The 23,508-nt window shown below is 26.8% G+C and overlaps 2 protein-coding genes across 2 annotated transcripts; both read left to right on the top strand.

The window, feature by feature from the left end:
• The first annotated feature begins 271 nt into the window (after positions 1 to 271).
• On the top strand, positions 272 to 3,959 carry LOC109798496 (beta-glucosidase 24). The gene is made up of 13 exons (XM_020358812.3): positions 272 to 506; positions 600 to 669; positions 762 to 820; positions 1,232 to 1,307; positions 1,397 to 1,474; positions 1,694 to 1,781; positions 1,870 to 2,125; positions 2,299 to 2,414; positions 2,735 to 2,952; positions 3,061 to 3,092; positions 3,188 to 3,290; positions 3,498 to 3,606; positions 3,701 to 3,959. The coding sequence occupies exons 1-13, from the start codon at positions 285 to 287 to the stop codon at positions 3,888 to 3,890; spliced, it is 1,617 nt and encodes a 538-aa protein (XP_020214401.2). The 5' UTR covers positions 272 to 284; the 3' UTR covers positions 3,891 to 3,959.
• Positions 3,960 to 11,886: 7,927 nt separating this feature from the next.
• LOC109798510 (cyanogenic beta-glucosidase) lies at positions 11,887 to 16,354 on the top strand. The gene is made up of 13 exons (XM_020358829.3): positions 11,887 to 12,250; positions 12,378 to 12,447; positions 12,725 to 12,783; positions 13,379 to 13,454; positions 13,563 to 13,640; positions 13,755 to 13,842; positions 13,930 to 14,185; positions 14,361 to 14,476; positions 14,746 to 14,963; positions 15,072 to 15,103; positions 15,195 to 15,297; positions 15,788 to 15,896; positions 16,008 to 16,354. The coding sequence occupies exons 1-13, from the start codon at positions 12,074 to 12,076 to the stop codon at positions 16,198 to 16,200; spliced, it is 1,575 nt and encodes a 524-aa protein (XP_020214418.2). The 5' UTR covers positions 11,887 to 12,073; the 3' UTR covers positions 16,201 to 16,354.
• The last annotated feature ends 7,154 nt before the right edge of the window (positions 16,355 to 23,508 follow it).

A 23,508-nucleotide genomic window follows, 5' to 3' on the forward strand; every position in this document is an offset into this window, starting at 1 on the left:
AATGCTTGGTAACACATCACCTATGCTTATTGACTTTGCGGTTAAAATGTGTGTGTAACTGTTTTTTCACAGGAAAGTTGCTCTCTCTTTTGAATCTTGAATCTTGAATCTTGAATCTTGAGTCCTCTTCCTTGCTTGAAACATCTATCACATTTAGAAGCAACAAAAATATATACTTTCAAACATTGACCCTTCATGAGAAGCTATTAGTAATCCATGGGACATTTGTTTACCGCCAAAAAAAATAAAAAATAAAAAAAAGGTGGAGGTAGTAACAAGTTATTATGATCCTCTATAAAAGGAACTCATTTGGTGAGAAAGGGAAATGCAATCAAGCAGATATGGCACATAACGTATATATACTTTTACGTCTCTTTCTCGTTGCTCTAGTTACCTCATTGATCACCATAGCAGAAGCCGTTACCCCTACTGAGGAACTAGCTTCGCTGAATCGGAACAATTTTCCATCTGGCTTCATCTTTGGTACAGCATCCTCGGCGTACCAGGTATACATATATACATAGCATAATGTTTCACTTCTTTAATTTTTTAACTTTATTTTGTGGCGTTTGATCATGATTATGCATGTATATATGTAGTACGAAGGTGCAGCAAATGAAGGTGGCAGAGGACCAAGTATTTGGGATACCTTCACCCATAAATATCCAGGTATATATACATATATCTGTTATATACGTGACACCCTTGTCCAAACTTTTTTATACAATTACTGTTACGTTCATATGCGAATTGAAATGCAGGTAAGATAAAGGACAGGGCCAGTGGAGATGTTGCCGTTGACTCATATCATCGCTACAAGGTAAATATATTGTCGATTCTAATTTTCTGCTTTTGTTTCTGCTAAAGTAATATATATATATTATCAATCATTAGTTAAAAAAGTAAAACTTTAAATTCATAAACTATGTTTATTTGCATAATAAAATGTATATATATGGATTTCAGTAAAGATATAGACTACTTAACTAATTTTCTTGTCACGGCACTAAAGGCCCACATCTATCAAATGATTATCGGTTGTAACTTTAGATGTTATATAAAATATATTATAACCAAATTAACTAATTAACAAATTAATTAGACCCTTGGAAATTCAACTAAGAAAGAATTTTTAAACCACGCCCCCACCCCAAAAAAACATGTTAGCATTTTTTGTTTTTCATTGTTTTCAAGTAAAGCCTGTGATGTCTTGTTGCATATTATGCTGTAGGAAGATGTTGGGATTATGAAAGACATGAATTTGGATGCTTACAGATTTTCTATATCTTGGTCTAGAATACTCCCGAGTAAGTCAAGCATTGATCAATGGTTATTTTGGACTTGAATTTATCTGTTAGGATTTTAACAATTTCTCTTCTTTATAATATAACTACAGAGGGAAAGCTAAGTGGAGGTATAAATCAAGAAGGAGTGGACTATTATAACAATCTTATCAATGAGCTAGTGGCAAATGGTTAGGCAAAAACATTTTTATTATTATTGATTTTTTTTTTATATTATGCTTTTTATTTTATTGATTTCTCATATCGATGAGCTAGTGGCAAATGGTTAGGACAAAAACATTTTTATTATTGACTTTTTTTATATTATGCTTTGTATTTTCTTGATTTCTCATGTTAATGATTATGATAATAAATTGAATACTAATTATAATATATCAAACTAATGGTAGGTTTACAACCATTTGTGACTCTTTTTCATTGGGATCTTCCTCAATTTTTAGAAGATGAATATGGTGGTTTCTTAAGTCCTCTAATTGTGTAAGTAATACAATTTAAAATTTCTACTTGAAAGCTCAGCTAAAATATTTATGGAGATAATTTTAAAGATTACACATGTTGAATGCAGGAAAGATTTTCAAAACTATGCTGAACTTTGCTTTAAAGAATTTGGTGATAGGGTAAAACATTGGATAACTTTTAATGAACCATGGAGTTATAGCCAACATGGTTATGCAACGGGGAAAATGGCACCAGGTCGATGTTCTGCTTGGTTGAATCAAAATTGCAATGGTGGTGATTCTGCCATAGAACCCTATTTGACCACACATCACCAACTCCTTGCTCATGCATCAGCTGTTCATGTGTACAAGACCAAATATCAGGTTAATTAATTATTAATTGACAACCTTGTAGCTCTAAAGTTTCTTGAACCGTAACATATTTAATTAATGTTTTAAGATAAGTGTGGAGGCATAAAAAATTAAGGAATATTACAAAAGGGAAATTATTGATAGCTAATTTTTAAATAGTTTTAATAAAAAAATTATTATTGCAGACATTTCAAAATGGTTTGATAGGCATAACCTTGAATTCTAATTGGTTCGTGCCTCTCTCGGATAACAAACTTGATCAAAAGGCTACGCAACGAGCTACTGACTTCATGTATGGATGGTAAGTACTTCTCTCTCAGATCCTCGTGCACAAATCTTACCTCTTCCTCAAAATAGACATTAAATAGTTAAAGTGGTGTTAGATCATTCTTATCAATGTTCAAAGTGTTTTGAAATTGAAGTGCATTGGAAATCTATGCGAAAAAAATTTAATAAAGTAAAAACCATATGTAATAGGCAGGTTTATTTGTGTTTCATTGATTATACTTCTCCAATGGGACACAATTAATAAATCGATAAAGATGCACTCAAACAATGGAGTTACCAAAATTACTACCCAAATATACTGATGGTTTATTTCATTTATTTATTTTATTATAGGTTTATGGATCCATTAACAATGGGAGATTATCCAAAAAGTATGCGATCTTTGGTGAGAACACGATTACCAAAGTTTACAAAGGAACAATCAAGATTACTTATTGGTTCATTTGATTTTATTGGTTTAAACTACTACACCTCTAATTATGTCTCTGATGCATCTCACCAAAGCAATGTCAAATTCAACTATGTAACAGATTCTCTTGTTAATCATTCATGTAAGAACAATTGTCTAATATCTATATATTTATATAAATATTATATATATATATATATGTTGAATTTGATAATTATATAATGACATTTTTTTAATTTTGTGATTGTAGTTGTGCGTGATGGAAAATCTATTGGTCTAAATGTACGTCTGTGGCAATATAAAATTGTGAATATTTTACTAGTTTGGATTTTTTTTCTTCTTAAAAATAAAGATATTTACTTTACATGTTTATGCAGGTTGCTTCAGAATGGTTATACGTTTATCCAAAAGGAATTCGAAACCTTTTACTATACACTAAAGAGAAATACAACAATCCTTTAATTTATATCACTGAAAATGGTAAATGATTGCAAATATCACATTTATTTTCCTTTTAGTGATATTGAAAACTAGTTAAAAATAAATTAATGAGAAAGTAGTAAAAAAAACTTAGTCTATGTTTATAATATATATATATATATATATATATATATATATATATATATATTCAATACATTGAAAAAATAATTATGTAACATAATTTACACTTTTCATATTATTATATAGGTATAAATGAGTATGACGATCCATCACTGTCACTTGAAGAATCTCTCTTGGATACTTATAGAATTGACTATCATTATCGTCATCTCTTTTATCTTCAAGATGCAATTAAGTAAGTAATTTCTTTACATATCTAAAGAGATTATTTTATTCTCTTGCATGGAGCTTAAGATTTTTCTATTTGTTTTATTTCCATGTAAATACAGGAATGGCGTGAATGTAAAAGGATATTTTGCATGGTCTCTATTAGACAACTTCGAATGGCAATCAGGCTACACTATGCGATTTGGAATGAATTTTGTAAATTATAAAAATGGCTTAGAAAGATACCCGAAACTTTCTGCATTATGGTTCAAAAATTTTCTTAAAAACGAAATCAAACTTCAAGAAGATTGAATGTAATAACTTTGCTGTATGACATTCTTAAAAACTTGTATTTGTAAATATATGATAGTTGTTAAGATTTTTTTAATTCTTATATTAGACATTTTCTTATGAATTTGTAGTTCTCATAAATATTCTTATGGATTTATAGTTTTTGGAATTAAATCTAAATACAACATGTTGCAAACTTGTTATCAAAGAAGTTATTGAAATTTATTAAAGTTAAGATATCCTAAGAATGAAATACACTCCAATTTTACGACTATGTAAATATTTATTTTATAATTTGATTTAAAATAAAAAAGAAGTTATTACACTCACTGTGTATGATATATTATGAACCTTAAAAAAATGCAATATTTGTAATATTTGTAATGAACCTTAAAATAAAAATATTTGTAATTTTAAGAATATGAAAATATTTATTTTAAAATTTAATTTAAAAGAAAAAAAGTTATTACATTTATGTGTGTATAATTTATTACAAAGACAATAAATGTTTGAAATTAAAATACAATATTTGTAATGAACCTTAAAATAAAGAATACATTTTATTTTTGAAAAAAGAAAAATTAACTTATTATAACAAAAACAAATCAAAATATTTTTATATTAGTATGAGATTGTTTATTATTGTGTGTCAAAAGTCTTCATATACACATCTTCATATTGGTATATCATATTGTCTATTTTTAGTTAAAATCATTTTTGAATTTATTTTTAATCATCACTTAAAAGATGTCTTATTAATAAAGAAAATTGTATGTTTATAAACTCATTTCCTCCTCTTATAATTAATTTGATTGTATCATAGCAGAATTATATCAATTACAACAACAAAATGATTGTCACAATCATAACATTACTCAATAAAAATTACCCTAAAACTCAATCCAACATCAGAACCAAAGGCTCAGTCTCCACTACTTTGCATACGAGCACCATAATTCTTAGTGTTTTTTGCATATAAGCACAATCCAAAGAATATTACCATGCATATTTTTAGGTTTAGGTTTAATTGAAAATTGCAGAATCTATAAGCGTAAAGAATTAAAATGATTAATGGCTTATATGATAAATTACATTCACTTAATTAAGCATAAAAAGACTTACCCGAATTAACAAAAGTTAATATTGCACAAATTACTTTTGCAACTCAAAGTTACAATTCCATAGTGAAGGTAAAAGTTTCCATACTTCTTATTTGATTTAAGAATCATACCCTTCATTGCCCCTCCTTGAATATAAATGAATTGTAATCCACTAGAAAGAATAAACTAACAAATAAGTTCTGTTTTAAAACACACTTTGTCATTATTTACCCTGCATTCATAATCATTAAGGTACAAACTTCATCACTTATTTATATTCTCCCACACGCATCTTGCTTATTCCCCGCGTTGCTGCGTTTCCATTGTTGTTGATGCTAAACGTGTAAAAGGACTCATAAACCATATAGAAATGGGACAAATTAAATAGGCCCTTTTGAATTTATAATAATTCAATTCTCTGTCTGTAATTTTGCAACCTCTACTATGCCTGCCGCCATGACACACCTTATTTGAAACACTGCCTTGTTTAAAGCTTAATGAATTAATTGACATAACATGTTTATTAGCTAAAACTGAATCATATATATCAATCATAAAAAGTTACTTAGCTAATCATTTGCGTGATGTTAATTAATATGCATTTTTTTTTGTAATACTCTAGCTTTATCAAAACTATATAAGGGGGTGTATTGGTTTAAGATTTCGTAGGATTTTAAAAGATTTTTTTTGAGTGAAAAAAGTCTATTGGTATTCAATCAGGATTTTATGTCACTTAAAAACAATCTAGTAGTATTCAATCTGGATTTTCAAGATTTTTTAAAAAGTCCATTAAAATCCATTGATATTCATTTGAGAATTTTTACAACTTAAAAATAATTCATTGGTATTAAAAAATATAAGGATTTTAAAGGATTGTTGTGTGAGAGGGATTTTGAAGGACTTTTTAGTGCTATCTATAAATACCAAATTCATAAAACAATCTCATCCAAACCCATCGAATTTTGAAGGATTGTTTGAAGTGACTTTTCAAGTGCTTCAAGAATTTTCAAGTGCTTCAAGAATTTTCAAGTGAGTTTTTCATCTTTTTTTTTCATCTTTTTTTTCTATGCTTCTATCTTATCCATTTTTTCTCTGCTAATAATATTGCACTATTATTCATTACTCATATATAATATTGTAGTACTGTTCCCATTCCATTCCCGTATTTTATGAAACTCCGATATGTAAATGATAGTGTTATTGACTTGCTCTATTTTTCTATTCGTTCTCTTTAATTGACTTGCTCTATTTTATTCTATTTAGTTGAATTTGTTCCTTTATATAGCACAAAAAATGCTTGAAATTTCAACTTTTAAGTGGTGATTTTTTTTATAACACACATCAAGAAAAAGAAAAGGTGAAAGATGAAATTGATATCATGATCTCTACAATATATATATATATATATATATATATATATATATATATATATATATATAAAAGATGAATTTGAGTTAGGTTTCTGTTAGTAGAATGAGATGAAAATAGATCTTAGTCGGGGAAGAACCCTCTCAGCATAAAAACTACGATCTCTCTCATTCCCTTAAGTTTGTTATTCTTATCCCTCCTCCTTTTATGACTCAACAATCACTTTATTTTATTTACTATGAAATTTTCTTTTTATTTTTATATTGTGAAATTAGAATTTTTTTATATTTTAAAAAAGAAAATTAACATAAAATATTACAGTATCTAATTTTTTAGGATTTATGGTTTATGCCTTCATTAGCTTTTTTTTTTAAAGGAAATATTATTAAAATATTTGTTAAAATAATTTACATTTATAAATATCATGAAAAAAGTATCATATAATATATAACTAAAATAATATATATATATATATATATATATATATATATATATATATATTCTCTATATCTAAATACTTCCGTTTATAGAAAAAAAATTATATATCTAAATATTTTCTCAATATCGAATATACTGATTTTTTTTATATAAAAAAAAATATATTTTATGTTTCTATATTTCTGTTTTTACATGTTTTTTATAATGGCTGAGGTATTTGATTCATTTGGATAACCAAGATATATTCGATCTTGTATGATTGATGTGCTTTTAAAAATAATAATATAATTTTATTGATTTTCTCTCTTATCCATAATTATTTATATAACAAGTTTTCAACATATGTTGTTTTAGTAATTCAAATGGGAGATTCACAAGGAAATAATAAAAGAAAAGGAAAAAAAGAAAGAAAACTATGAAGCTTAGATCAATGAGGATTATGATGAATTGTTACAATTGATAGTAGACGCTATAAAAAGTGGACTGTGAGAAGACGCTAATGCTTGGAGAACTAGTATATCTATGGATATGTGGGTGAATGCTATTTAAGAGGATAAGATATTATGGAAAATTATTATTATTATTATTTATCTAGACATTGTTATTTTTTTTTTATTTATAATTTTTGTCTTTGAGTCTTTAAATTTGAAAGTATGAAATATTTTTTGAAATCTTATCAAATGTCAAAAATCAACGAAGATTCTACAAAATTCCACAGAATCCATTAAAATCCTAATTTAAAAGTCTTGCAGAATCCATTAAAATCCTGATTTTAAGTTTTGTAGAATCCTACAAAATCTTAAAAGTCATGAAAATCCTGCAAATCTTTTAAAATTCGTAGGATTTTTTTTAACTAAAAAAGTTCTTTAAAATCTTAATCCAATACACCCCCTAAGTTTTAGCTTATAACATAATTAAGTTTAACTAATAACAACAAAATTTAAATTCATTACAACAACAAGTTTCTAGTCCACAGCATAATCGAAACAAACTTTGAGTGCAACAAAATTACATGGTTTTAGCTCATAAAATAGCTAATAACTTTTTGATAAGCTAAAAAATATATAGCTTAAATAAATTTTGTCCTTATACTTTTTCTTAATATATATTTTTAACTTTATATGGATATTTTTTAAAATAATTTTTATAAAATTCTCTCTCTCTATTTTTTTTTATTTCCATCATTGTTATTATGTTATATTTCTTATAGTATATTATTTTTCGTTTATATCCTTATAATAAGTAATATGAATAATTTATTTATAGTTCCTACCATTTTTTTTAATAAAAGGACTAATTCAAAATGAACAAGGTATTACAAAGACTAATTAATGAAAATAGATACATTATAAGGATTAAAATAAAATAATAAGGAGACCACTAGGGTTAGCCTAGTAGTTGAGTTGGGAGGGATTGGGATAATTAGAAGCATGAAGACCTAGGTTCAATCTTTATTACAACTATCTTTGTAATCTTTCCTATCTTTACAAAAAAAAAAAAAATCATTAAAAGAGCACTTTAATTTCTTCTTACAATAATCAAAATTAAATTTGATATATTATAGAGAAAATTATATTTAAACCAAATTTTATTGATGTAAAGAAATAATCTTAAAAGTAACATTATTCTTTAACAACACATAAAACACCATATGTGATATATCAATTGAAGTAAAAACATATCACAACAGATAGAACACCATATATGATATATCAATCGAAGTAAAAAAAAAAAATCACAATAAATAACTTTATTTTATAAATATGTGGTTAGAAGTTTCATTCCGATTAATATCTATATAGAGATTAGAGAGATCGTTCTCTAACTTTAGATTATGTTAATTTACTAATAATAAAAAAAAACTCACACACATCATTCACAATCAATTCACAGTAACAAAATGCGCAGCTATAGGGAGGCGTGGAAAGTAAAAAGTACAAACTGAATTTGGGCCTTTATTCGACGTCGCGTGGAAGAATTTACAACAGGCCCATTTTTTATTTTAAAAATTTGATCTTATTCGTGCTTTATTTTAAGTAATTTTTCCTCATAAAAGTACGATAATATAATATGTGTTCTGTAAAAGGTCAAATGTGACATGGTGAAACTTTTATGATTTTATTAGCCAATAGGTTTTGATTCAAATAAAATCCATTAACAGGTTTTTTACTTTTATTTTTATTTTTATTTTATTTTATTGCTAATGCTGACTTTCAATTCCACATCAAGTATTCTAACCATTTGAAGTACATAGTCAATTAAAATACGCGTAGCTTTTTACATTGATAATAATTTTTTTAATGACGTGTATTAAGAAAGTAAAATTTGATTATTAAAACATGAGATTTTTTTTACACATTCAATAAATTTCAAGAGTTTTTTTTTTTCAATCCATTTTAAAACTCTTGGGGGCATATAAATCAGAATTTAGTTTCTTTTTTTAATTCATTAGTCAACTTTGTGTCTGATCGCACCAAAAAAAAAATATAAAATAGTTGGGTATCTTAGCTTGAATTAATATTGTCCGTTGATATTCTTGTTAGTCACCTACCACTCAAATACACGTATTCAATTATCTTTTATTTAATTGCTGCAAATCACCAAGAAATTTTCAAACATTTTTAAAATTGCATACAATTTCTAATTAGAACGCAACTTTCAGGGGCAGTAGACAATAAATTGAGACAAGGTTTGGTCGTGACTTTCTGCCTACCTAGCTTGAGAATCTATGCAATTGGTGTATTAATCATATACATGGCCTGCACTAGACAATGTTTTAAGAAAATCGTATGCACCGTTGACTAGAAACAACAAAGAAAAATAAATCCATATACATGCATGTATATATATTTGTATCCAAAAACATATATATACATGCATGTATGTTGATTGTATATGGATTGAAATGCTCCTTTACATTATTTGATAAGAATTTGCTTATCAAAATAAATAAATGAAAACCATGCATTAATTTCGTAAGAATTTCCATTACCCAAACTACAATAATTTCATAATAATCAATAATGTAGATGGAAAACTCTAGTTATAAAATTGGCTTTCTATTTTTTTAGTTGATTATGAATCTGAAACCACAAGATATGGAAGTGTTTGACCATTCACAATTTGCGTTGGTCAATTCTGACTTGCTAATATCATCGCAATGGGTTGAGTGAGAAAAAATATTTGGGTTTTTTTTTTTGGTAATTACTTAATATTTGGGTTGCTTGAGACAACGTGAAAACTAAAAAGTTAAAGCAATGAAATCGTTGATGTGGTGATCACGTGGTTGAATTTTAAAATACATGTTTTTATTGGAAAATATTATCACAAGATTCACAAGCTTTCAAACAAGATCAATTCTACGTAGGGTGTATTTAATTGGTATTTTAAAAATGACTATTGTGATAAAAAAAATAAATTGTGTAATATTCAATTGGGATTCGAAAAGATTATATACCTTCTTACTTTTGTATTTTAAAAACTATTTTTTCAAAAAAAAAAAAATCACACTGCTCAATAATTGATTTCTCATCCGTAGTCTATTAATTTTTAAAAATCATTTATATAACAAGTACTATAAAAAACACACAAACAACTGACCAGGAAATAATTTCTCCTTTCTTCAAATCTGTTCTTTTCAAGTGCTCATGGAATACTTTATATATATATATATATATATATATATATATATATATATATATATAGAAAACAAAAATATGCATAGAAGATAAATACTTTAAAATATAGACACGAGACAAATAAGATTTAGAAAATAAAATCCTATTTCCAAAAGCAGTAAATAGATAAGAGTTAAATAAGTCTTATGATATTTAATTAGTACTTTTCAAGGAAATTTTTAAAGATCATGACTAAATCTCAGGTATTCAACCATATGACTTTATAGAAGTAACAAAATGTTTTGGTATTGCCTTCTTGTATTACACAGTATGGACATTCAAATTCTTTAAGTTCATTGGATTGACGAATTTCTGGAAAATATTAACGAAAGAGATAAACATGGAATTAATTGTTGTTGTGTGTTACAGTCTGATTACGTTTGGATATAGTGAATGGTAAAGAAATTTCTCAGATGAATAATTTTGAAAGTTCAATTAATTAGATTGTAACATCGCATTCACGTTGTACCCTTCTGCACTTTTTCCATTTAGTTTTGGATAAGATTTTCTTTAACATCCACAAAATTAGGTTAACCCGGTCAACGAGTTACAGTGGACCTCATCCACAAAGATTTTGACATTTCGTAGTCATGAAGTTTATTTCAAATTTAGCATACCATGATGCTAATGATAAAATTTATTCAATGCTCTTAAATGCTTTATACCTAAAGACCAATGTCAATAAAATTATAAATTTAGTTTGAAATTCTCATTATTTGAAAAATACTTTGAATCCAATTAATTTAGTATATCTATTAAAAAGTACAAAGCTCTGTTAAAGTTTGTTTTCTCTGCTTACAAAATTTAGATTTGACACCTTATATTTAGAATCAGGTGTATATGTTTTGCTACTTAATTAATTGAATTAAACCGAAGTTTTTATTAATATATTAAAAATATTAAATTATTCATTAAAAATTTATAGTAATATCACATAGGACAAGCTTATTAGTTATGTTTTCATGAATAGTTCTTAAAAAATAATAGGCTGTAGGACATCTATATTAATTAGTAATTAATTAAACGCAACTATCAATGAAAAAGTAATTAAACTTAACAAACACACTAACAACCACAAACACATTAACAACTATAACACCAAACCAACAAGTTGCTACCAAATGGTAACTTGTAGGGTTCATCACGTTCAGCACGTTTTTATCAGTCATCAATCATATTATTGACACGGTTTGATTAGGGAAAACGATTGATGATTCTTTCGGTTATAAATATTAAACTATTCTTAATTAGTATTTACTAGCTTAGAAATTAATAATAAAAATGATGAATCTTTATGCAAACGAAATGGGGCATTTTGCATAACATAAAAAACTGCCGCCATATTCGTTCTCAGATTGAATATGTCAAAGGAGACGAACTCGAACCTTTAATATAATTATTTTTTTTCCCACTCTGAACACATGGGATTCCGTGTCTCCTAATCTCAATCTCCAGTCTCCACTGGTAATATAATATTATATTATAATTAATGTTGTTAGCTGGCTAGTCTCACTGTATATATATATAACACATCATTTGTGCCAATCGTGAAGCAATTAACTAATCAGAATCATTGACAGCGAAAAGAAAGAAAATTAAAGGTTAAGCATAATCATAGAAAATGGAATGCAAGTGCAACACCTTTCGCATTGCAGTTGCTTTGGTTCTTTTGATTAGCACGTGGAATGTTGATTGCACAGAAACTGTTGAAGTTGATCCCATTATTGATGTTGCTTCGCTGAATCGAGATAGTTTCCCTCCAGGTTTCATCTTTGGGGGAGGATCCTCATCATACCAGGTATATATTATATATAGACCCTTCTTACATTAATGTGATAAAGTTATTAATATTATAATGTCTATCTCTTCATTTTGCTCATTAGAAATGATCTTGATTGTTGTGCTTGTGATATGTATATATATAGTTCGAAGGTGCAGCAAAGGAAGGTGGTAGAGGACCGAGTATATGGGATACCTTCACCCATCAATATCCAGGTATGCGATGATTATTTGCGATTTTTCTGCACAACTCCAAATTTTGAACTTAAAAATATGCACTTTCTCTATATATTTTTTTAATTTTTATTTTAAAGATACACTGAAGAATTCTTCGAAGAGTATGAAAAAGATATATGGGAATGAGATGCTTGATATGAAAGAGATATATGGGAATGAGATGCTAGATATGTTATCTTTATATGAACTTTGGTTAATATGTTTGTAAGCATATATGATTTAATTTACAATATGTGCATCTTGAATTGATTTGCAGAAAAGATAATGGATGGAAGCAATGGAGACGTGGCCATTGATGCATATCACCGTTACAAGGTATAGTCGCTTCAAATTAAAGTATTATTTTGTCTCTTCTAAAGTACTAAAGAACATATGATGTACATTTAAAAATTGTCAAAGTCATAATTGTTAAGATTATAAGTAGTTGGATTAAAAATGAATTTTCTAACTTTTGAGATTAGTGGTTACTACTTAATTGCACTATTTTAATAACTAATTATTTTATGAACTATAAAATTAAACAGTACCCTCTTGCTTTAGAGTTTAATTTATATACATTATACCGACATTTAATATTTGACTACTTTACTATATGCCATTCTATATATTAAAATATGATGTTATGATAAAGTAATTTTTTATTAAATGTTTATGAAAAAAATATTTTATGGTGATAATATATGAATTAATCCCATAAAACAAACTAATTACTTAAAGAGCAAATTAGATCTTAATTATGTTACGGATTTCGATTAGGTAAACAAGTTTTGGATTCTAATTGAAAGTAAAATAAATGAAAAAAAAAAAAAAAAAGGCTATACCTACAGTCGTGTATTTTATTTTATTTTTATTTAATTTTAATTATTTTGATGCAATATAATAAAATATATGTTATCCATATATATTACAGGAAGATGTTAATATTATGAAGGATATGAATTTGGATTCATACAGATTCTCGATTTCTTGGTCCAGAATACTGCCAAGTAAGTCAAATGTTTATCGACGATTGTTTTATACTAACTTTAACCTACTTGGATTACTGTAATCATATAATTTGATTTGAATTTTTCAATTGATATATACAACCATAGAAGGAAAGCTAAGTGGAGGTATAAATCAAGAAGGAATCGACTATTACAACAACCTCATTAACGAGTTAATAGCTAATGGTAAGGTTTAAACTCAATGGACACAACTTCTAGTTTATTGTTTTTCCTTTTACAATATTCTTTTATTATTAATGATAATCATATACTAATTATAAATATAAACAATATTTGTAGATATACAACCATTTGTAACTCTTTTTCATTGGGATCTTCCCCAATCCCTAGAAGATGAATATGGTGGCTTCCTAAGTCCTCTCATAGTGTGAGTTTTAATTCAAAAGTATTATTACACTTAGAAAATTCAATAACTATGAATATAATTTTGTTGAACATCTATGTCGATCTTCAGTAAAGATTTTCAAGATTATGCGGAACTTTGCTTTAAAGAATTTGGAGATAGAGTTAAGTATTGGGTTACAATAAATGAGCCATGGAGTTACACTAATAATGGCTATGCAAATGGAAAAATGGCACCTGGACGTTGTTCTAGTTGGATAAATCCAAATTGCACTGGGGGTGATTCTAGTACTGAGCCCTATTTGGTTACACATTACCAACTGCTTGCTCATGCAGCAGCAGTCCGTGTATACAAGACCAAGTACCAGGTTTGTTACTTTATTAACATTGTAAATTTGATTTTTTTAGACTTTACATATTCATTATTTTGGATCAATTTGGGTTTTAAAAAACAAAGAAATTATCCAAAATGGTGTTGCTTAATTTTTCTAAATATAAGGAAATGGATAATAATAATAATAGTATTTAATTATTTGTGTGCAGGTATTTCAAAAGGGTTTAATAGGAATAACCTTGGTTGCTAATTGGTACTTACCATTCTCAAATACCAAAGCTGATCAAAAAGCTACTGAAAGAGCAATTGACTTTATGTATGGATGGTAAGAAATCCTTTTTGTCCTTTTCCTTCTTCCTTTTTCATTTTAGTTATATCTACAAAATACACATCATATATTATGCAAAAATCAAAATAATACACATATACTGGGTTTTATATTGCTAAAGATTTTGGTTGAAAATAGTTAGGTCAAGGACTTTAAATGTTTATACAATAAGGCTTTTATAATTGGGCAACTTGTTTTTGCTTCAGGGTGATAAAATTTGTGTGACTTGTTGAATGGAAATTAAGTAAAAAGTTTATTGATTTCAGGTTTATGGATCCATTAACATTAGGAGATTATCCAAAAAGCATGCGAGCTCTTGTGAGAACACGATTACCAAAGTTCACTCCAGAGCAAGCTAGGTTACTCATTGGTTCATTTGATTTTATTGGACTAAACTATTATTCTTCAACCTATGCCTCTGATGCACCTTATCTAAGCAATGCTAGACCTAGCTATTTAACAGATGCTTTATTCAATCCTGCATGTAAGTACTCGATCTACAACATTTTATGGACTCTCTAAACTAATTGTTTATGCATGTTGAGTTTGATCATTGTTAACAATGGCTTGTCTTATATGTGATTGATTGCAGTTGAGCGAGATGGGAAACCGATAGGCATAAAGGTATATGTGTATCCCCACTTTTGTAAATGTTATATATAATTTTAATCCATTTAATAAAATATGAAGCTAACCTTAATTTATATCCATGTAGATTGCTTCTGATTGGTTGTATGTTTGTCCAAGAGGAATTCGTGATCTTTTATTATATACTAAGGAAAAGTATAATAATCCTTTGATTTACATCACTGAAAATGGTAAGTAAAACATATTTATATATGATATTTGAGGAGGGATCCGTTTATTGTAAGAGTAAGTCTATCTAAACCTACTTTGTTCGATAATTCATATTTTATGTCAAATTTCAATAATGCAGCCGTTATTTTAAAATTCTTAATGTATAAATTAAGTTTATAATTTTTTTTAAAAATTTGAAAATTGTTTGATACTTTATTTCATTAATTCAAATCAACCTATAAAATGCTTTTATGATTATTCATCAATTTGAATTAATGAAACGAAGTATCAAATTTTTTAAAAATTTGTAAACTTGATTTATGTATTAAGAACTTTAAATTCAACAGTTGAATCGTTAAAATTTGATGTAAAATATGAGTTGTTGAACCAAATAAGTTTAGATAGCTCTTAGAGTAAACAAATCCCTCCTTATGATATTTAGTTTTCTTGATAGCAATATAGCATATATATTGATGTTTATTAACAATTTGCATCATACGCTTCTTACAGGCATAAATGAATTTAATGACCCAACACTATCAATTGAAGAATCTCTTTTAGATACTTTTAGAATTGATTATCATTATCGTCATCTCTTTTATCTTCGATCAGCAATTGAGTAAGTAGTATTTTACAACTACAAAATGTTTCGTATATGTGTTTTTTCATTCCATAAGTTATATACATATTTCTCTCTTTTAATTTGTTTCCTTCTAATTATATATGACAGGCATGGTGTGAATGTTAAGGGATACTACGTATGGTCTTTGTTCGACAATTTTGAATGGTCATCAGGTTATACCGTACGATTTGGGATGACCTTTATTGATTACAAAAATGGCTTGAAAAGATATAAGAAACTCTCTGCAATATGGTTCAAGAATTTTCTCAAGAAAAAAGCTAGACTTTTTTATTCTAGTTAATATTAAATAATATTGTTATTAGGAGATTCATTTGTTAAATAATTATATTGGTAAATATTTTTTAATTCTTTATTAATTGTATTATATGTGTCATGAGGTCTTATTCGACCTGAAATGAAAAATGAATATATAAATTTGTTGATTTTGTATTTGATTATATCATGTTAAATTATTAATGCGTCGTGTTTCTGTTTTCTCCCTATAAATTTTTATAAGTTGATGAAATTAAAACTCTTTATTTTTTTTGGTTAAATCATAGTATTCCCTAAGCGAAAATTAAGGAATAAAACTTCATCCACTCCTTGAAAAAGGAACTAAGCTACAAATTAATTCGAAAAGGGTACAAATTTTTTTTGCTAGTAATTAAGAAGGCTTAATTATCGCGTCGATTAAAATATTTTATATGAAATCAATTTTATGAAAATCTTTGTTATTTCAAATGCAGTTAAGATATAAAAAAATATATAAATAGGGATGATTCAAATAAAAATACTTGTTTAACCAGAATAATTAATAATAATTTTTAAATTAAAATAAATAACTTAAATTAAAAGATTATAAATAAAATTATTATGTATCGTTTTCATTGTAATTATTTTTATAATTGTTATTATTGTCATTGTCATTACAGCTATCGTCATCACTATCTTTACTATTATTATCACTAATACTATTATCATCATCTCAATCTATTATTATCATTATTGTTGTCACCATTCGTTGAAGTAATAATAATGATAATGAAAGTGATGGGGATAACAACATTAACTTTTGTATTATACGAATTATTTTTAAATATTTTTGTCCAATTTTTAATTTGTAAAGGAGCTTTGCAACGTAAATAAATCGTTGCCTTGGATTTAAATCCAAGTATTTTGCATGTTTCTCACACAGCTTAAATATATGGCAAGGAATTTGGATATCAAGATTCCCCATATGACTTTGGCCCTTTTCTTTTGAAGCTTTGTGTTAATTGTATACTAATGTCCCTTCTTAATTAATGACATGTTTGTTTAAAATAAATAAGTAAAATAATTATTAGCAATTTCAGTAACACTGTTTTATTTTTTATTTTTAGGAAATGATGCTACAAATTTACGAGCATTAGCTTCAAGTTGTTCATCATTTTGTTAATTATGAGGCATTGAGTTGAGATTTATGCACTTGTTTCTTGAGAGACAGAAGTATAACTTGATCATTTGAGAATGTTAGAATTTAATCTTAATGAATTCTCCATCAAACAATTATAAGAATGAACCATAAAAGTTAAATATAATATGAATTAAATTAATAAATGAGTAGTTACATAACTAATAACTTGTATTTTTCAATTATTTTGAACAAATAACATTCTAGTTCTACTACACCAATAAACAATATGTACATGTCTAATGGCACACTCGTAATCTTCTAGTAGTCTGAAGGCCGAATGAGAGTTTTGGACGGATGCTTCAAAGGGGAAGGGTACCTACAAAAGGCACTTCAATGCTCAAGTAAGGACAAACACGAATCTCGATGATAATAAATGAACAGTAACATACCTCGTTTTACGTGACCTAGCTATTTATACTAGTTATAATAGGTCCTGACCGTGGTGAGCCTCCTCTACATTTAGTAAATTAGGTAATACGGTGTTAAATGGCTAATTACGCCTTAATCATGTGTTTGTCCTTATTAACCATGATTGTCGCCTTAATTTTTGTATTTAGTCGTCTCGGCCGTTGGCCGAGCCAAGAGGTGTAGGACCGAAGCTGCTCTTTCGGGTCTCGGCCTCTGACCGAGCCAAGACGTTATCAGGTCGACTAGTTAGGTTACTAACATGGTCGAGTCTTTGATGTCTTGGGCGCAATGTGCCTTCTAGGTTCGGCCATCTCGACTACTGATGTGTCCGAGAGTAGTGGCAAACTAGCTAATGTAGAAGCTCTTGTATTCGTCCATCTCGGTGGCCGAGATGACCAAGACTACTGCATGGAGAATGCCCTTTGTCTCGGCCATCTTGATGGTCGACAGGGCGTCACGTGCCGTTTCACGTAGTCGATGTGATTTTCCCAGTACACAATATAAATAAGGTATAAAGTATCTCTTATTTTCTATAGACAAAAAACCTTTTAAAAATGAAGTTGTGAAAAACTGAACTAAAAATTTAAAATTATAACTTAAAAAAAATTTCATTGAAATATTTTTGCTTGGCAATTTCCTTTTACATGATCGGTAATCATTTTCAATCAGGAATGTGTCATTTTTGTTGTATTACTATTCATCATGTTCACTTGAAGATTTTGATTGAGGTTCTCCCATTACTTCAGCTATCACTAGTGGAAAATCAATATTTACGTCACTATTTTCTCGTCGATCATAAAAACACCCAACGTAAAAAATACGCGGTGACATTTTTGAAATTAATCTAAACTTTTTTATGTTGGACCAAAGGGGATTCAACGTAAAAATTAAAATCTACGTCGGATATGAAGTACAGTCCAACATAGATTTAAATTTTTATGTCAGACCCCTTTTGGTCCGACGTAAAAAAGTTGTTTTATTCCCCCAATACCTTCATCTTTTTCGTGCACGTAAGTGCTTTTACATGTTTTCCTCTAGGGTTTTTTGCTGGCGATTTCTGGCGACAACAACAACAACGGCGACGAAAACGATGGTGAGCAGCAACGACAACGGCGACGACAATAATGGTGAGCGACGATGACAACGACGGTGAGTGGCGACGACAACGGCGGCAAAACCCATTTTTGATTATGAACCTATCTCTTCAATTGGGTTGAAGCATTTAGGAATTTTCACGGATTGAGGTTAGTGCTTTCATGTGTGTGTTGATCTTTTTGTGTAAAAATGTTATTTTACTCCTGCACGCGAGTGTTTTGACATTATTTTCCTCTCCAATGGTTTTCAGCGATAGCGATGATAGAACTTTGGGCGTTTTTCATTCACGGTGCACGACGACAAGTCTCATTTTTTTATTATGGACCTATCCCTCCGATTAGATTGAAGCATTTGAGTATTTTTTGGACACGTTTACGGATTGAGATTATTTTTTTATTTATCTGTCAACCATTTTACGTTGGACGTGGAGATTTTCGACATAATTTTACATCGGCTAAAATACCCGACGTAAATTTACGTCTCTCGCATTAACGTCAAACTTTTTTTTGACATAAAAAATTTAAAATAATAGACGTAAAATGTCTCTTTTGTACTAGTGTATACTCATCATCATCATTATCATCTTCAATCTTTCTTTTTTCTTTGTTCTGTGCAATTCTTTTTAGTCTCTATTCCTCGTACCATGACAAGCTTCACCACAATCCCAAATATAAAAATTACTTCAAAACTATAAAAAGATAATTAAATAAAAATGTGTCAAAAGAATAAAAATAGATATATTTGTTCACGTGTTTTCTCTTAAGTAATTTATATTGCTACTGCATTTAACTCATCAACGTAATAATATAGTTCATTTTTATTAACATTTTTAAATTGCTAAAGATGATTTTCAGATTACATTAGTATTCACATATTTAGCAAACCGTTAATAACTTTTTTATGATTGCTAATAATTTTTTTTTTCCTGCAACTAGATCTTGATTTCCAACTTTTTTTTGGCTTATAAGTTGGAATACTTTAGTAGTGCCCAACTTCTCTCGTAAAAGTTACTTTAAAATTAAAGTTTAAAATTAAAACAAATAAAATTATGTAGTTCAATAATTCTCATTTATTTCCAAAAAATTACTTCAATAATATTCAATATCTCTAACAAATATTAATATTATGGTGCCAAGAAAAATTAAATATTAATATTTGTGTGACTTTGATCACGATTGAAAAAAGCGATCGCCTAAATTTTTTAAAGGAACATCAAAGAAAATTTATTTAGTCAAATAAAAAAATAAATATTTATATAATTAAAATTGTATAAAAAATTATTATAAAAAAATCTACCAACAATCTTAAAAAAAATGAACATATGACCATAGTATAATTCATGCATAATGTTAAATAGAAGAGAGTATGGTATATTATTTTAAATGATTGGAGTCTCAATTTTATTGTTTTGTTAATATAAATTAGAAGTGATTTTGAGAATTTTATTAATAAAATAAAGAATATTTTTTTAAGGGAAAAACACTCTAAAATCCGTTGCTAATTTATATTCAAATGAACTTTTACTCAGTCGCAATATATTAAAGTGTTTATATATTAAAGTATGGTGTTGTGTGAGTGATGATAATAGATTTTGTGAGCCTGCTGGTGTAAATGTTAGGGTGTCAATTTAGATTGGGCTTGTGTGCATGAAATGGGCTCTGTGGCCACTTGCGGTGTAAATTTTCTAATTTGTACCCCTGCGTGTAAATTTGGAAAAATTTCATTTTCGGTTATAGTTAATTGTTTTTTTCTTTGGTAACATTATACTTAATTGTTTTTAATAATAATAAATAAATACTAATTATTCTCCAAAAAACTTAATTAGTCCTGTAAAACAACTTAATTAGTAAGATTGAATAATAAAATATCCTTAGTCCATTTGTTTGTTTACTCTTTTTCTTTTTTTGTAAAAATAATTAAAGATTATATTTTTTTAAAAATTAAAAAAAATATGTTTTTAATAATTATATCAGAAAATATTAAAATTTTAACCAATAAAAACTTTAAAAAATATTATAATACTTTTTAAATTTTTCATTAATCTAAAATTTAAATTATTATTTTTAGTCCTTATTATTAATTAATTACATTTAGAAATAGGTATTATTCATGATTAATGATACTACGTTAGTATATGATATCTATAAAATTTTGCATAAATTATTAAAATAAATGTTGTTTATCTAACTTAAAATTATTGATAGACAAAAAATAAAGATTTTAAGATTTTAGAGGATTAAAAATAAGTAAAAGATATACATGCACTAAAATCAAAATTTACTTACTTTATTAAGGTCAAAATATTTTACAAAAATAAAAAATAATATTTATAAAGAAAAACATAAATGTTTTTTTTATAAAAAAAATAAAATAAAAATTTATCAATTTTATAGTGATTAAAAACATATTTAACTTTTTCGTAATTATAATTTTCTTTCATAATTATTGTTTGTTGCATTTTATTCCCATTAGATAAATATGATTCTGTAGCTAATTGAAAAAACAAATACGAGAATTCTATACATACGTATGACTTGCGTGTTTTGATGCATCATACATTGACCGTTAGTTGAGAACAAATGAAGGTTGGATCTTACCGAACAATATCATTATGGGAAATTTTATGATACCCATTTTATTTGAGAGGGTACCGGTACAGTTTTTTATTTTATATATTCTAATTTATTTGTAATAATATTATTATATATTTAAATAGTTTAATTTTAATAATTTTTAAGTATATTTTTATCTTTTCACTTAAATTTTTTGAATTTTTATATTTTAATTTTAATAATTTTTTAAGTATATTTTTGTCTTTTTGTCTTAAATTTTTGAATTTCTATATTATAATTTTAATAATTTTTTATTTCTATTATTTATTAATTTTTTCTTTTTTAATATTTTATAATATTATTGAAATCTTATAATTTTAATCTCTATAATTTTATCTTATATTTTATTTTATAAGTATAATTTGGGTTATTCATGTTATGATTAAATTAATTTTTTAAAAATCTTTTATGAGTTTACATAGAAAAATGTATTGAAACTCCTCGATGAGGGTACCATAGCAACTCCCTATCATTATTCACTAAAATCCATATGCTATCATATAAACGAAAACGACCGAGTCATACATGGATATGGTTTTTGGTCGTGGGTTGAATAAAATAAACTACTGATTATTTTCCTTAATTTCTTTTAAGAATAAAAAAAACTTGGATTAATAATGAAAAATATTACAATGTCATCTTAAGGTATCATGTATATTAAATTTATTAGTTTTTATAATAATTATCTTAAAATCACAATAAAGATAAATTTTGATTAATTGACAATTAAAAAAATTATATTGACTATACATGCATGTTAAACTCTTCTTTTAACAGATTCTTTTATTATACTACAATTATTCACAAAATAGTTTTATTCAATAATATAATAATTCACACTTAGAGGTTATGCTATATCCGTTACTTATTATTACTATATTTTAATCAATATTTTTTAAATTAGAATTTATAACGCTGTCAGATATTTTAACATATACTCTTCAAAAAAAAAATTGATCCTTTCACATTAGACTTTAACCATTTTGAATTAATTTCACATATTTTTATAATTTTAACTATATTTAATTTTATATGTTTTAGTTTATTTTACCCAAATTTAAAGATACTTATACAATGTATACCTTGTATAATTTGAATTTACATAATTCAAAATGACTCCAATAAGTATCACGCGGTTAACTGTAAATGCATATAGTTAGCAAGTCTCTCCATATGTATTTATAATTTATACATGAACACATACAGTCATCATCAATCTTAAAAAATTATTTAGACAATATAAAATATTTCTTTTTTTGACTGAATATATAAAATATTTCTATAATAATAAATAAATAAATAAGAATATATAATTTCAATGTTGATTGAAAATTTTATAATTGATTAAAGCAATGAACGAAATTAAAAAAATGTGTATGCGTCTAATTGGTAGATAACCTGGCGACTTTGAATGAAGGTGATCGTATTTTAATACTTTAATCAGTCGATATTCAGGTTTGACCAATTCGAAAATTATTGAGATAGATTAAGTAAATAATGTGAATTCATCATTTTAGTATTTTATGAAAGTTTGACTGCTTGAAACTTTTGGACAAATATACGCAGAAGTATTTACCATATAAAATAAAACACTATTCAAAAGCATTACAAACAAACTTTTTAATTGCTAACTATTCGTCATCTTGATCAATATTTTCCGGCTGGTCGTCAATCGTTGCTTGTGCACAAGAGGTGTTTATTGGACACAGATTAAAATTGTGGATTCAAAATTCCTTAAAGAACTATTTTATTATTATTACTATTTTTGTTTTATCCTCTTTCTCTTTTTCAAGTAATTTCGTGTGAAGAACATTATGAGCATTGGGCATACTCTTTTTGGAAACACTGTTTTGTTCGTCTTGGACCAAACAAATTAAGATAATACTATATGATGCCGTAGTAACACGTATTCTTTTGTTAAAAAAATGTCGTGGACAGCCGTCTTTTTTGATAATCAATATTACTGGGAAAATTAATGGCCTAATTAATTGAGAAAAACGTGGGGTAAGTTTGACTGTAATATATAAAACTAGGTAGGCAT

Source organism: Cajanus cajan, chromosome 8 (genome assembly GCF_000230855.2).
Source record: "Cajanus cajan strain Asha chromosome 8, NIPB_CcT2T_4, whole genome shotgun sequence".
Lineage (NCBI taxonomy): Eukaryota > Viridiplantae > Streptophyta > Magnoliopsida > Fabales > Fabaceae > Cajanus > Cajanus cajan.